The 12,948-nt window shown below is 37.3% G+C and overlaps 1 protein-coding gene across 1 annotated transcript in view; it reads left to right on the top strand.

Annotated features, from left to right (window-relative positions):
- Positions 1 to 3,124: 3,124 nt before the first annotated feature.
- The window catches only part of PPIP5K2 (diphosphoinositol pentakisphosphate kinase 2), a 42,136-nt gene continuing 32,312 nt past the window's right edge, over positions 3,125 to 12,948 (top strand). The window contains exons 1-5 of the mRNA XM_057384725.1: positions 3,125 to 3,195; positions 8,281 to 8,677; positions 10,185 to 10,380; positions 10,733 to 10,823; positions 11,874 to 11,959. Coding sequence (XP_057240708.1) covers positions 8,534 to 8,677; positions 10,185 to 10,380; positions 10,733 to 10,823; positions 11,874 to 11,959 — 517 coding nt within the window. The 5' untranslated portion in view covers positions 3,125 to 3,195; positions 8,281 to 8,533. The remainder of the gene's footprint in view (positions 3,196 to 8,280; positions 8,678 to 10,184; positions 10,381 to 10,732; positions 10,824 to 11,873; positions 11,960 to 12,948) is intronic.

Raw genomic sequence — 12,948 nt, 5'->3', positions numbered from 1 at the left:
CTTGGTTGTCTGGTTCTTTCTATGTAAGAAAGGTGCACTCTTCTAGCAGGTGTGATTAGAACAGGTCTCCAGTGGCTGAGCCAAATTAATGTGGATACACATTTTTTTTTTTGCAAAACCTCTCATCTCAACAAGTTGAAGTATTTTGTGAGAATCTGGAGAAGCTATTTTGATACCTGTGAGTGGCATCTTTTAAAATTTTGGAAGCTAGCCTTTCCTGAAACATTCAAACATGCCACAAATATAAGTGATCTTACGTGATGTGTTTGACAGTTTGATTTAGAAAGGAATTTGGAGGTTAATGAATGTGAAGGTTATCTGTTCTGTGGCTATGTAAGGGACACTTAAAACAAATGCCAGATGTTAGTTCGTGTAGTTTGCCAGTTTAAAATAATACTGCCTTTATATCTGGGAGGTAAGAGAGTTACATTTACCAGATGGGCTCTTCCAGACTTCTAAGGCTGTTTTAACACTTTCATTAAAGAATAATAATGGTTTATTTTGTGGTTTTAACAAGAGAGCTGAAGTATGTTCTGTGATCCTGCAGTATTTGGAGAGAAAGAGTTTTACATGTGCTGAAGAGTCACTCTTCTACTTATGAACTATTAGGGAAAAATAAGTTCTGCAACAGAGAACTTGGTCAGGAAAAGACTCATTGAAAAGTGATTTCACATTAGGTTGGGTAATTCGAAATTACTGGAAATACTTTGCCTATATATAATTACTGGGAGAGAAAGCAGACATGGGGAAAGCAGCCAAGTAATTACTGTTTGAAAACTGTAGCACTTAYGCATTAAGACTAGGAGTCTTGTTCATTAACAACCTAGAAGGCTGTTTCCTTGCTGCAGAATTGGCCTCTTAACAGACACCTGGCTCACATGACATGGCATAACTCTTCTCAGTTTCTGTCTCTGAGATACTGTTATACAGATGGTCAGACTGAATATTTACCTTTGGTACAAACATTACTTTGGTACAACCATCTATTACTCTTGGAAAATTGTGAGGGTCCCCAGAAGAAGATTTATGCAACTGCATCTTGTTAGCTAGCCTAGCTATACAGAATTTTGAGAAATGTCAGGTGCACCTGTAAACATTGAGCAGAGTTGTTTCTAGTAGAAAGTGCCAGTAAGGCAGGTATTTCTGGATTCCTGATGCATAAGGGTGCTTGCAAGTGTCTCACTGGTAAAATTTGGCAGATTAAGGAGCTGCCTTTTGCTTGGAATGCTGATCAGCAAGCCCTCTCCTTTAAAAAGTAATCTAGAGGCTACTTTAAGAAAAAACAAAAGAACAACAAAAACCCACATAGTAGTGGATAGGGAAAGTGGAGTTGGATTATGGTACCCTAGTGGTGAGAACAGTTGAATGGAACAGGACAACAATTCTCTCTGTCCTCTCCTATCTCAGTGATTTCAATTCCCTGTTTTCTGTTTATCAGAAGCATGACAAGCTGAACAGTTTGTGGGTAAAAGCATCTGTATGTATACATTACTGCTGAAGATGGAATGTGAGTAACAGTGCCTTCGGGCTTTTTCCCAGAAAACACGTTCATTGACCACCAGTTGCTTACTAAGCAAACCCATGGAGCAAATCGTCCTGGGCCACTTGGAAAATAAGGAGGTGATGGATGACAGCCAGTGTGACTTCACTAAAGCAAATTTGATAAATTTGGTGGCCTCCTATGAGCACCTTCCAGTAAATAAAGGGAGGTGACTCTACAAGAAAGTTGAGCAGTACTATTTACAAAGGCATGTAGTGGGGGAATGGCTTTAAAATTAAGAAGGATAGATTTAGATTAGATATTACACAGAAATCCTTTAGTGAGAGGGTGGTAAGGCACTGGCACAGGTTGTCCAGCAAAGTGGATGACCCATCCCTGGATGATTTCAAGGCCAGGTTGGATCAAGTTTGGAGCAGTCTGGTCTGCTGGAAGGTTACCTGCCCATGGCAGAGGGGTTGGAACCAAATGATCCTTGAGTCCCTTCCAACCCAAACCGTTCTATGATTCTTTGCTATACAATGACACATTTTTTACACAACTTTTCTAATATACTAATTTATTCATCCATAAAGAACCACTTGAGCACTGAATATGATCCCCTGTGTAAAACAGGACTCCGGCCTAGAGCAGCATTCTTGTCCATGTGTCCTCTCCATGAGCTACAGCTCCTACCAGGTGCTCCAGCAGACTCTCGGTGGGCTATATCTTTCTTTGGGGTATAACCACCTGCTCTGGTATGGAGTTTCCCTGGGCTGCAGGTGGATCTGTGCTCCACTGTGGACCTCCATGGGCCTATAGGGGCACACCCTGCTTTACAGTGGGCTGTAGAGAAGTCTCTGGTGCCTGAAGTACTTCCTACATGTCCTTTTTCAAGGCCTTTGGGATGTGCAGAGTTGTTTCAGTTATTCTCTCCCCTCTCAGCTGCTGTGCAGCGTTCTTACCCTTTCCTAAATGTGTTATAGCAGAGGCATCACCAGCATGGCTGAGGGGCTTAGCTTTGTGCAACAGCAGGTCCGTCTTGGAGCTGACTGAAACTGGCTTTGTCTGACATGGGGGCAATTTCTGGTGTCTCTCACAGAAGCCACCCCTGCAGCCCACTCATCACCAAAGCCTTACTAAGTAAACCCAATGCAGGCACTTACCTGGCAAGGAAGACTCCATTCTAAAGAAGGTTTTTCTAGGTTTCAGTCTAGTCAAACTGGGAGGTGGGTAGTCTCTTTTGGAATGGGAGCAGCTGTAATTTTTCTGGTGGAGCAGTGCATGAACTACTATATAGTAATGTTTCTGGAACATTGTAAAAAATATTTGCAGTGTTCCCACATACAGAAAGAACTTAACATGTTCACAGATGTCATTTCCATAGATTATGGCTTTTCATGTGACAGTCTGAGAGCTGTTCTTGGCTTATAGGGAGAATCAGGTGTCTGGTGTCTAAAAGCAACAAATAATGGCAGCTTTTCATCTTCTGTTCTGTGAGGTTCTTGTCATGATTAGGGGAGATAGCATATTGTGAAATCTAGAGCTTGGTGTTGATGCAAGATCATAGCAGGTGACTTAGTTCCTGTAAAGCTGTATGATGTAGTCTTGATAATAATCTCTTTTCTTCGTTATTTTTAGCCTATTTCCTGTCTGTTCTGTTGCCCATCAGTGGGGTTTCTTGCATAATGTTACTGAGCACAGCTGAGTTACTGAAGGTAATGGTAAATTTTTTAAGGCTGTTGAAATTCATATTTGATTAAGAGAATCTAAGGCTTTTCCGGTTCATGTGGTATGCTTGGGCCTTATAAATTCCAGTTTGAAACCCTTATATCCACTTGTGTTTTCTGTGATTGTTGTTTGGTTTGTTTGTTGGTGGGTTTTTTTTATTGGGGTTGGATTGTTTGGTTTGTTTAGGTTGTTTGGGTTTGGGGGTTTTGCTACTGTGTAAAAGTATTATGAGGCAGTAACTGTAACATTCCCTGTGGCTGAGAGATCTGAGATAGAGCTGCTCAACATGCTCTTTTTAATTTAGTCCATCTCAGTAATGGGCTGGCAGCTACTGCTTAGTATCTCACAGCATGAGTGGTAGAAGAGAACATCATCTGTATGTAAACGTTATTTTTTTTGCTATTGATTACTTGACACAGTACAAATTTTGTGTTTAAATTCTGTCCAGTTTTAAATTGGAGAGGATATGTATCTCTTGCTGTGTGAGGTATATCATAAACAAGTTGCATATGGTTGGCTGCTGCTTTTGTTTTCAGCAGCTTCTGGTTTTGGCATCTTTTCCCTTTTTTGCTGCCTTTTGGCTGTTCTGTCTTTTCTCTCTTCCTGGTCATTTGTCAGACCTGACGAAATGCTGTTCTTGAGTGTGGGTTCTTGTTAGTTCTGAAGTCTCACATTTAAGTATGAATTATTATCAACTCTTTTTTGAATTATCTGTAGAAAGGTGTCACATAAGCATGGAGAGCTCTTAAGATTGCAGCACTGTCTTGGTGCTATCAGCTCCCAGCCTCCACTGGTCCTGTCTGTCCTCTGCTTCCACCTTGTTCCCTCCTGATRCTTTCTGCATCACTGGCAGCCCAAAAAACTGGCTGTCTTTAGTGCTTTCTTACAACATAAATTATATTACAGAATCGGAATTTTAAAACATTTAAAATGCCTCAACAGGAGTCAGGCAAACATTTTTGCTGTTAAACATACTGTTAATGAAAATATTATTATACAGTGGTTCTAGCAGGAAGATACTGGAAACCTTTTGTCAACTCACTTAAGACTATCTGAAAGATAAGTATTAACATTATTTGGGGCTAAATGACATAATTTAAATTGCTGGCAGCTGAGAAGGGATGCGGTTGGACTATGCCTACAGCATTAAAAACTGGAACTTTAAAAGAAGCACTGTAGGGGTACAGTGTAGTAGTGTGGTCTGTTTTGTTACTATTATGTATACAAAATCATGTAACAGATGAGCACTACTTATGATTCTGTGTTGTTTGATAAATTCCACAATGTAAATGTTACTGTTTGATATGATGGCATTTTGAGAAGTTGTTTTCTTGAGTGGTTGGTCTTTTAGACATGTTTTATAACTACTTAATGCATGATGTGTTGTTTTTTTTCTTGAGATAGCAGATTAGAAGCGCTTTTCCTGTAGTTTTGTTCCATTTGTTTCCATTAGTGTACAGTATAGAAAGTATATATTTGTTCTTCTGAAGGCTGCAGAGACACAGAAGAAAATGTGAAATACTTCTGTTTGTACAGGAGCTGCATGTGTTCTTATTAGTATACAGTATGTGAGTGTTAAAACTTTGAGCCCCTTTTTCATGACTGCTCAGACCACTGCTGCTGTGTTGAGCTGTTTTGTTGCTTACAATTACTAGAATACTACTCTTTATGGTCTAAGTAAATAATGGGAAACACTGGGGTGGATTCCTGAGCTGCTGAAACATGTGGATTGAGGACAGGAATACTGTATATCTGTTAACACAGTGAGAACTAGAACTTCTTTTAGAATATGCTTTGGAATTCCTTTAGAATAGTCTTGTGAAAATGGAGAAGTGTTGTGTTAGAAGTAGTGTACCACGGAGCGAACATTGAACTTGAAGTGCAGGGTGCAGGCTATCAAAATCTGATGTCATATATTTAGAATGCTGTTTTTTTTCCTTTTGGAGGTTTTTTTTTGCAGTTTTGGCCAAGACATATCATATTGTAGACAGGCTACACATTTGGTTGAAAGTCTTTTTAAGAACACCAGTGCATTTCTCAAAAAAAGTGAAAATTTTTGAATCTGTAAGCTGTGAAAGGGAAGCCTTGTCTAACCGGTGAAGTTTAAACAGAGCATAGTCGAGCTAATTGTGCCTGGAGAGGTCATTGCATGGTAGGAGACGGTTGTCTGGATGTTCTCTTTGGAAGAAGGTCAGTGCATATTCTAACACAAAGCTTTGGGTTTATCTCGCTTATGGTGCAGTTGTTAATGTTTGAGATGGGTACATAATTTTCTGACATTCATTGTCTAGTAAGGCTTATGCTCATGCACCAAGTGCAAGAAGATCTAACATAAAGTGTCTCAGCCCTTATATTACTGCTGCTGCTCGCTTCTTAGTACAAGAAAAAAAATATGCTGGGAAGACTCTTCATGCTTAAGGGGCAGTCAGATGCAATTCTGCATAGGACACTGTGCATTGGAAGTTTCTGCCATCAGCACTGATAGTACTTCTGAAGCCGGAAGACAGTTTCATGTTCTTGCTCTGCCATTTGTTATTTTTCTTTGTTGTAAGGTAGAGAACCATGTGTTTACTGAATTGTGGTATTACTGCATTTTTAATGTCAGATAACTAGATAGTTTTTGGGATACTTGTGTAAATTGTTCACTGCAGTTGGCAGTAGCTTGGTATTTCTCCTTACCTGGCCCTTGTCTTGGTTTATTTTTATTTCACAGACCACAAGAAAGAAAAGAATATCTCAATTCTTGTTGTAGCATTTGGAGGGAAAGAGTTTTAATTCCCGTTTCTGAAAGCATTACTTCTAAAAAATAGCTAATTTATGAAATATGTCCTGACACAAATCTTTGGTAATGACAGGAGCTTACAGCATCTGCTGTCAGGGAGATAAGCTGGCAACCATCAGCAGTCAGAATGCCAATTTATATACAATTCAGTGAGTTTGATGCAGTAGTTTATAAGCCTGAAAAATGTCAGTATCCTTTCTTGGTCCATTGCCTTCAGTGGTACTTTCACAAACAGTATGCAAACTGTGGGACCTAGTGACAGTAGCATGGAATGGCAATCTGCTTATTCATTCAYCTTCAAACAAGTGAACAATATTAATCTTGGAGAAAATAGTCTATTAATTCCAAGCAAACTATGTGGCTGTTCAAAGTCTGTTTTCCACAGCTGAAGCCCCACTGCAAATTATTTGCCACTCATAACACCAACGGTCACCAGATTTTTGAAAGAGGAAAGTAGTGAACACTTGAATTTTCAGATAGGTCTGTTGAGGAATTAAGTGTGTCAGATTATATATTTGTGTCGTTTGTAGACAAATATATTGCTCTTTCCCTTCAATCTGTTTGTGCAAGTTTTACTTGCTTTGAGTAGTAATCATTTTGGGCTAGAGAGACTTGGTTCATGTCAGAGATCCCGTGAAATAGCGAATCATCAATTGTACACAAACTTCCGAACTTCTGCTGCTCTCACAAAAAGTACTACAGGAATAGGCAGGAGAAAGAAGGCATAAAAATTGTATTTTAAGACCTTCCATTTATTTGTTTCAAGACATTGTTCTTCCTTCTTTAGGAAGGCTTTATAAGATGTTTTTAGGCTTTATAAGATGTTTTTTGGAGGGTCTTCTTTGGTTTTAATACCTCTACAGAATTCAGAATACACATACAGAAAAATGTTTTATTTGCCAGTACATATTGTCAATTATCTCTGCCTTCCTGAAGCTTGCTAGAACTAGGATTTGGAAAGCTCTCTTTACCATGTCTCATGTTTACCTGAACACCCAATTTCTAACTCTTGTGGCAGCCAGATGAATTTGGTGTTTGAAATTGCATTTTGTTCTTATTGCTTCAAAGGCAAATAGGTACAGTTTCACATTCTAAAGGAAAGCAATTTTTTGTTAGTGGAATTGAAGGAGAGCAGATACATGGCAAATAGGTTTGAGAAATAAATCTTTTTAAATCTCTTCTGTCAGTCCAGGATCCTTATGCTCAGACCTTAATTTCACTTCTGGGTCTGAAACATATATATTGTTGACCCACACCTAGCCTCTGAATTAGGACAGATTCTTTCTGGGCAATTTTTGCTTTGTTTACGATCCCCCTTCATGGGAAGCTAAATGGTTAACCACCACTGGGAATTTACTGTTGCTTCACTTGGTTCCTAGGACAGCCAAAGTAATTTTGATTGRTACTTGAAAACAAATTCAGTTCTGCTGAGACATCATTGTTGAATGGCACTTGTGTAATGGCCTGATAAATAAACAACTTAACCTGACCCACTGGATCAAATGAGCTTCTAAACAAGTAACTCCTTGTTAACTTTCTGAGTAGTAGTGATGCATTATATTTAATCTTATAAAGCCATGTACACCTCACAGTGTCAGTTACCTAGTTAAAACAACAGATGCCTAATCTGTGAGTCTGTTTCTGTGTGCATTTTATGAATATTTTATTTTCACATGTCAGGTTAAAAGGATACAACATATGTTCACTGACTGGTACATTAGTGGTTAGAAGTACTTTTGTCAGAAGGCAGTGCTAGGCTACATCTCTGTAATTTTTAAATTCTCTGTGTGAAAATAAGGCAGTTGCAAGCTGTCACATACATTCTGCTTTCATAGAAAAGATTCCCTCAGGTTTTAACTCCAGGGTTTTTTTTGATAGTTCTAATAGCTTTATGTTTTAGTAGTTTTATGTTTTTTATTAGCACTTCTGTCTGTTTGCCATTGCCATTTCATCACAAAACTTCTGTGGAAAAGGCAGCCGATGACATGGACAGTGAGTTAAATATTGTAAATATTGGAGAATATTTTCCTTAAGTTAGGAAAACGCATTTGCCAACTTTTACTGCTGTGAATTATACTACATCTAAAATGTCTGCATCCGTAGTTTGATGAAAATTTTGCCCCTGCTCTAAACATACCTCTAAAATTGTGGACTCTCTGTGGTGTGCACTGTTTTGTTTCTGATACTTTGCTCAGAAGTACGTAGTTGTCATCACACTTTTTCTAGATGAGAAGGGTTTGTTTTTATCTCCCCTTATCAAATGTGTCGTTTGTTTGTGTATTTCTTGTAGGTCAAAAAGTCATATCGTCTCAGGGAAGCAGCAGTGTATTGTGGGTTTCCTGGAGCAGCAACTCTAACCAGTAATGAGCAGATTAGACCAGTTAAGCAGTGCCTGGTAAACAGCAATCACAGTGGCAACACCGCACGAGCAGCATCAAAGAGCAGGGGACTTTGGAGTTCTGGAGTCAGTGGGAAATATGCCCAGGATCTCCACTGCCAGAGTGCCTGCAATTTTTACATAGATTTCTATAGCTCTTGTAACGATGTCCGTTAACGCAACAGAGAATGACCCTCCCAGATTCTTCGTCGGCGGAGAAGATGGGGAAGGATTATTGGATTCAGCTAGATCTACAGATTATGAACATTTCTATGACCATGGGGAAGATGAGGAGGAAGAGTATGACTCTGTAAGTACTGTAGGGACTCCTGTTTACTATTCTTTGTCCTCTAGCACTATTTTGCATAATTTTCCTAATTAAAAAAAAGAAATTTTTCAAGAATATTTTTATTGTTTTTCAAAAAAAATTATATTAGTTCATACAAGTCTAGTACTGAAACAGTGTTCATATTGATAAATTGTTCATATTCAGATAATGATCAGTCAGTAATGTTTGGAAAAAACGACACCTGAAAATTAAGTATACCTTGAACTTTGAAGTAGATGGGCTTGATTTTAGAGAGTTTCAGGACAACTGAGGTTGATGTGGCTGCTTTGCAGACTTGGTTTGGATTATGTGAGTGAGCTTGATGGTGGCATAAGCCTCTGTTTCATTTATTTGGATAGTTGGAAGCAAAAGATTATTGGGAATTTTTCTTTTGTATGTTGTCAACTGCTTCACAGTTAACTTCATACTTTTTTTGTTCTTCCTTTTCTTGGCATATTGAAAGTGCATGCTAAATTAATCTCAAGTTATACCATAGTTTAGCATCTTTCTAGAGAGTTCTCAATTGTGTTACAGAACTGTGTTCACCGATTTTTAGTTTGCATGAAACAAACTCTTATATTTTATTATGCAAGAGTCCTTACGTAATTTTTTAAACTTTCGTTGTTTGTTATCCTTGCAGTATTTCACACTATGGAATATATTATGTTTTCACTAATTGAAAATAGTCTAAAAAATTTAAATGCAAGTCAATATTGCTAAAGCACTTCCTGTGATTAAAAATAACTTGGAAATGCAGAGTAGCAGTGCAAAATTAGCAGCTTAGGTAGCTCATTTCAGTGAGTCTGTTTTAGCAATGGGGGGTATTTGGCTATGTTTTCAAGAAGCAATAAGTTGAATTAAAGAATTTGCGGGTTTTTTGTTTGTTTCCTTTAAAGAGCAGAGTACATTGGCGGTTGCCTTTAGAAATGACTCCAATAGAAAGAAATTATTGAAGGTTTAACATGAAAGTAAATACAGAGTATACTAAAAAAGCACAACTGTTTATGCACTAAGTAGTTCAGAAATCTAGAATAGTAGTTTGTGGTTTTCTAGTTTTCCTTTTCATCATTTACTTGTAATATTAGGTGATGAGAAGTCTTGTGACTATTATAGACACAAAAAACCACATAATTGAAGTATCAATTATTAATTAATTTCAATGTAAGCCATAAGTATGATTTTTGTTCAGATTYGACACTCCTGACTTAGATTTGATTGTGTCTGTTTGTTCTTGGTAACAATACTCACAAAAAGTAATGTAGAGTTATTAAACAGTTTCACTCTGAGGTATTTTTTGTGAGGATGCAGTATGATGTACTGTTATGTTGCCTTTTGTCATCTGCTAGCAATTTACCTGACTAAAAACTAAATTAGAGGTAGCTTGAATTTTAAGAGAAAATACCTGCTCTGCTGTTGTTCTGCTAAAACCCTGTTATATTTTGAGAAAACATAATAATTACTTTTCCCTTCCTCCCTGCTTTCTTTCCAGCCACCAGAAAGACAAATTGCAGTTGGGATTTGTTCAATGGCTAAGAAATCAAAGTCCAAACCAATGAAAGAAATTCTTGAACGCCTCTCCATGTTTAAGTATATAACTGTGGTGATATTCGAAGAGGATGTTATTCTGAATGAGCCAGTAGAAAACTGGCCTTTATGTGACTGTCTCATTTCTTTCCACTCTAAAGGTGAATCTTCTAGTAATACAATAAATACTTGTGACATCCAAATTATTTAAATTTTTTGAAGGTCCTTGTAGCTTTTTTGCCTTGCAAAAAAGCAAGGATTTTACTGGATTTTCCTAGGAAGTGACTCATTTGTCTTCCTTACTGTAATGAAAGTGATTTTAAAATGCAGATTTTTTTAAATAGTACTGTTTACATTGGTTGAGAAAGTTCCGTCTGACATGGTGTAAAAATAGCTGTTGCACTGGTAAATACTTATGAAGCAAGTGGAAATAGTGATCTTATACAAAGGTTCCTAACTATTTACTGGTAATGTGTCTTGTAATTTTAATATTTGTCTTAATAAATATTTTAGGGTTTCCACTGGACAAAGCAGTAGCCTATGCAAAACTCAGGAATCCATTCATAATCAATGACTTGAATATGCAGTATCACATACAAGACAGGTAAATAACACTAATAATCTTTAAAAGCAAGCCTTTTATGTCAGAGACAATAAAAATTTGTTATTATTGCATAGCAGCAGTTCCAGTGTATTGTCCCTGTCCATGGCAGAAGGTTTGGAATGAGATGACTTTTAGCATCTCTTGTAATTCCAACCTGTGATTCCAGGACTGTGCAGTAGTTTAAAACAAAATTACAGTGAAACTTACACTTTATTGAAGTATACGTAGTTTTCTGTGATGTGTCTTCAGATACATTTTTTTCTTTTGCTGATTTTATATTGGTATGATTTACTGAGCTAGAAATTTAGTGATGCATTTTTCTAAAGCTTAGCAAATAAAGAAGTTTAAACTCTTAAAATACATATAGAATAGGCAGGTACAGTAGCTGTACAAGCCTCTATAATTGTGGAATTGAAGTGATTTACAGTATTTTTTTCTGAGAAGATGAGACTTAAAAGAAGTTGCTGGTACTAAATGATCATGTGGTTATTGAAAGCGAATCTTCTTTTGGACCTGAGGTCATGCACAGCAAACAATATATATGTTGTGTGTATATATATATATATATGTTTATATATATGTGTTTATATATATATATATATATATATACACACACACATACACATGTATGTATACAAAAAGCAACATGTAGAACAATAGCAAGCAAAATACATAAACATTGGAGCCTTCTGAACAGTGAGCAGACTTGCTATTTTGGATGCCTTCAATTACTGTTCTGTACAAACTTTAACATGCATGGGTCAAAATCCGCTTTAACAAGACAATAGCTCTGTGCTAATGTCTATTGCTTTGCCAGAGAGGAAAGGACTGGCATTGCAAAATTTATTGATGTTCAAGAGATCACTGAAAAGGTGCAGCTGTGTCAGTGACCTTTAAAGTATTATATTAGTAAGCAGAGTGTTTTATATGTAACTGTATCCTATGTGATCTGAAAAAAATTGTGTTTATTTTTCTCCTCCTTTACTCATGGACTCTAAAATGCAAATATTAGCAGGATTTGCTGGCTCATTGCAATATTTGTTCTTCTAGAAGAGAAGTCTATGGTATTCTTAAAGCTGAAGGCATTTTACTTCCTCGCTATGCAGTTCTGAACCGTGATCCCAACAATCCTCAAGGTAAAAAGAACAGACATTAACTATCAACCATTAGCATCTGTAGAATAATATGTGCATAGTGGAAAGCTAAATTTTACTGGCTAGACAGTTAATTTATGCAGTTTGATTTCTTCACCAATATTGAAAGTACTGTTGTGGATTGACTCCTACTGGCTGTGGGGGGCAGTATGTGAAAAAATAAGAATAAAAAAGGGGTTGAGACTGTGTAATTACTGTTCAGCATTAGCAAAAACATGGAGACCTTTTTGTCACAAGTTGAAAACATAGCACCATATATGGCTGCTGTGAAGAAAATTAACTCCATCCCACCCAAAGGCAGTACTAGGTTGCAACTGAGAAGTATGATTCTGACATGCATCTTACAGACGTCATAGAACAGCTAAAATGTAAGGGCCTCCTTACTCAAACTGAGATTTAAAAAGAACAGCATTCAGGATGTTGTATTAACAATTATTGGTAATTTTCCTTAGGAAAGAAATATTGACAGAAACAAATCAGGCTATTGTACCCTTCCCCTTCTGAGTGTAAGCAGCCATGTATTGGAAATCTATTGTAGAAATATCTGCAGATGATGCATTCTGAATATAAATTGGAATTAATTTTTTTATGTGTCTGGAAACAAACTGAACTTTTTCTGCTAAAATGAAGGCTTTAAGTAAGCAACAGTAAGAGATTGCAATGACAGGTCAAGGGAAATTRCATTAAAATGTCTGTGATCTGGGGGAAAAAGGACACATTTATTTGTCAAAAGTGAAATGAAAGCTGCTGCTTGCAGTTAACCAGTATTTAATACCAGATTCCTGATTGCTGATACCAGAGGACCTCATCTGTGCAGGGTGTGTAAATAACAAAGTGTGAGACAGTTCCAACCCTACAGAAGATTCTGTGGCATCTGGCACCACACCATATTCACTGCAGCTTTCTGATACTTCAGAGATAGGCACTGAAAAAACAAGACAGTGCTTCCCTCTCTTCAAAAAATAYGCTGC

This window comes from Malurus melanocephalus, unplaced genomic scaffold (assembly GCF_030028575.1).
Source record: "Malurus melanocephalus ecotype Western Australia unplaced genomic scaffold, MMel_1.1 scaffold_739, whole genome shotgun sequence".
Classification (NCBI taxonomy): Eukaryota; Metazoa; Chordata; class Aves; order Passeriformes; family Maluridae; genus Malurus; species Malurus melanocephalus.
This window is presented reverse-complemented; position numbering and strand designations above follow the sequence as displayed.